The sequence below is a fragment of the Nematolebias whitei genome, chromosome 3 (genome assembly GCF_014905685.2).
Source record: "Nematolebias whitei isolate Nwh7 chromosome 3, NemWhi1, whole genome shotgun sequence".
NCBI classification, from domain to species: domain Eukaryota; kingdom Metazoa; phylum Chordata; class Actinopteri; order Cyprinodontiformes; family Rivulidae; genus Nematolebias; species Nematolebias whitei.
This window is the reverse complement of record NC_056500.1, coordinates 51,032,938-51,036,019: the sequence shown is the minus strand read 5'-3', so window position 1 is coordinate 51,036,019 and position 3,082 is coordinate 51,032,938. Positions and strand designations below refer to the sequence as shown.

The 3,082-nt window shown below is 40.2% G+C and overlaps 1 protein-coding gene across 1 annotated transcript in view; it reads left to right on the top strand.

Moving 5' to 3' along the window:
• The window catches only part of herc2 (HECT and RLD domain containing E3 ubiquitin protein ligase 2), a gene marked incomplete in the record, with an annotated part of 472,599 nt that overhangs the window by 248,975 nt on the left and 220,542 nt on the right, over nucleotides 1–3,082 (top strand). The window contains 1 exon segment of the mRNA XM_037698316.1: nucleotides 1,531–1,670. Coding sequence (XP_037554244.1) covers nucleotides 1,531–1,670 — 140 coding nt within the window.

Here is a 3,082-nt window from a genome sequence, read left to right as displayed (position 1 = left end):
GATGCTGCCACCACCATGTTTGACAGTGGGGATGGTGTGTTCAGGGTGATGAGCTGTGTTGCATTTACGCCAAACATATCGTTTTGCCTTGTGGCCAAACAGTTGGATTTTGGTTTCATCTGACCAGAGCACCTTCTTCCACATGCTTGGTGTGTCTCCCAGGTGCTTGTGGCAAACTTTAAACAACACTTTTTATGGATATCTTTGAGAAATAGCTTTCTTCTTGCCACTCTTCCATAAAGGCCAGATGCTGCCACCACCATGTTTGACAGTGGGGATGGTGTGTTCAGGGTGATGAGCTGTGTTGCTTTTACTCCAAACATATCGTTTTACATTGTGTCCAAACAGTTGGATTTTGGTTTCATGTGACCAGAGCACCTTCTTCCACATGTTTGGTGTCTCCCAGGTGACAAACTTTAAACAACACTTTTTATGGAGATCTTTGAGAAATGGCTTTCTTCTTGCCACTCTTCCATAAAGGCCAGATTTGTGCAGTGTACGACTGATTGTTGTCCTATGGACAGACTCTCCCACCTCAGCTGTAGATCTCTGCAGTTCATCCAGAGTGATCATGGGCCTCTTGGCTGCATCTCTGATCAGTCTTCTCCTTGTTCCAGATGAAAGTTTAGAGGGACGGCCGGGTCTTGGTAGATTTGCAGTGGTCTGATACTCCTTCCATTTCAATATGATTGCTTGCACAGTGCTCCTTGGGATGTTTAAAGCTTGGGAAATCGTTTTGTATCCAAATCCGGCTTTAAACTTCTCCACAACAGTATCTCGGACCTGCCTGGTGTGTTTCTTGGTCTTCATGATGCTCTCTGTGCTTTGAACAGAACCCTGAGACTATCACAGAGCAGGTGCATTTATACGGAGACTTGATTACACACAGGTGGATTCTATTTATCATCATCAGTCATTTGGGACAACGTTGGATCATTCATAGATCCTCACTGAACTTCTGGACTGAGTTTGCTGCTCTGAAAGTAAAGGGGTCTAATAATATTGTACGCCCCACTTTTCAGTTTTTTAATTGTTAAAAAAGTTTGACACATCCAATAAATTTAATTCCACTTCACGATTGTGTCCCACTTGTTGTTGTTCTTCACAAAAAACTAAAAATTTCTATCTTTATGTTTGAAGCCTGAAATGTGGCAAAAGGTTGAAACGTTCAAGGGGGCCGAATACTTTTGCAAGGCACTGTAGTACTGTATGCACTGTGGTATACCTGATGAAAATGCTGATTGTATATTTTGGAGTAACCAGTGGATCTCCTGTCTTTCCTCTTTACATCTCCAGTTCACTTAAATCATTGATCGTGATTTTTATGAAAACCACAAAATTGCCATGACAATTATACCATTGTTAAGCAAACACCAAGCCATTCCTTTCATTAATTGTATATTTGACTTAGTGAATTCACCAGTTGTCAGATAACATCTTTTTTGTGTGATATCTAAATATGAGATGAAATATGATATGGTTGCAGATTCTCTGTGTGTTATTAAAATGTAAAGTCCATATTGTCTGCAGGTGTGATGGTTGTCAGATGTTTCCTATTAATGGCCCAAGATTCAAGTGCAAAAACTGTGATGATTTTGACTTCTGTGAAAACTGCTTCAAGACACGCAAACACAACACCAGACATTCCTTTGGTCGAATCAATGAGCCTGGTAAGTCCAACATTCACCGCAACAGCATTTTCAATTCAATTCAATTCAGTTTATTTATATAGCACCAAATCACAACAAAGTTGTCTCAGGCACTTTATAGGAACATTCACATAAAAGCCAATTAGTAAAGTTCTTTATCTAAGGAATCCAGCAGACAAGTTGAATCTTGGCTTCGTTGCAGTCTCCCATCCTGAGCAAGCACAGTGGAGACAGTGGAAAGAAAAACTCCCTTTTAACAGGAAGAAACCTCCAGCAGAAAACTAGGCTCAGGACAAGAGACCATCTGCTTTGACCGGCTGGTTTGAGAGGACAGAAAGGAGAGACAAACGAACACAGAATGGTAGGTCCAGGTGTCCCTGAAAAACAAAAACACATGTCAAGGATAGAAAAAAATAATTACAAATACAAAACAGGTTGAGCAGAGTAAGTAAAGACAGTAGCAGAGTGAAAATTGTGGTCAGTTTGTCCTCCAGCAGTCTAAGTCTATAGCAGCATAACTAAGGGACAGCTCAGGAAACCCAAGCTGACCCTAACTATAGGATTTATCAAAAAGGAAAGTCTTAAGCCTAGTTTTAAAACTGGATAATGTGTCAGCCTCACGGACAGAAACTGGAAGTTGGTTCCACAAGAGAGGAGCCTGAGAACTGAAAGATCTGCCTCCCATTCTGTTTTTGTAAATTCTAGGAACCACAAGTAAACCTGCAGTCTGAGAGTGAAGTGCTCTGTTAGGAAAATATGGAAGAATAAGATCTGTAATATAAGATGGAGCCAGGTTGTTGAGAGCTTTGTAGGTTAGAAGTACAAACCGGATTCCAAAAAAGTTGGGACACTAAACAAATTGTGAATAAAAACTGAATGCAATGATGTGATGGCAAATGTCAATATTTTATTTGTAATATAACATAGATGACAGATCAAAAGTTTAATCTGAGTAAATGTAACATTTTAAAGGAAAAATATGTTGATTCAAAATTTCACAGTGTCAACAAATTCCAAAAAAGTTGGGACAAGTAGCAATAAGTGGCTGGAAAAAGGAAATTGAGCATATAACGAACAGCTGGAAGACCATTTAACACTAATTAGGTCAATTGACAACATGATTGGGTATAAAAAGAGCTTCTCAGAGTTTTAAGTTATCATCATCAACCATGCATAACATCATCAAAAGATTCAGAGAATCTGGAACAATCACTGTGCGTAAGGGTCAAGGCCGTAAAACTCTACTGGATGCTCGTGATCTCCGGGCCCTTAAACGTCACTGCACCTCAAACAGGAATGCCACTGTCAAGGAAATAACAGAATGGGCTCAGGAATACTTCCAGAAAGCATTGTCAGTGAACACAATCCACCGTGCCATCCGCCGTTGCCAGCTGAAACTCTACAGTGCAAAGAGGAAGCCATTTCTAAGCAAG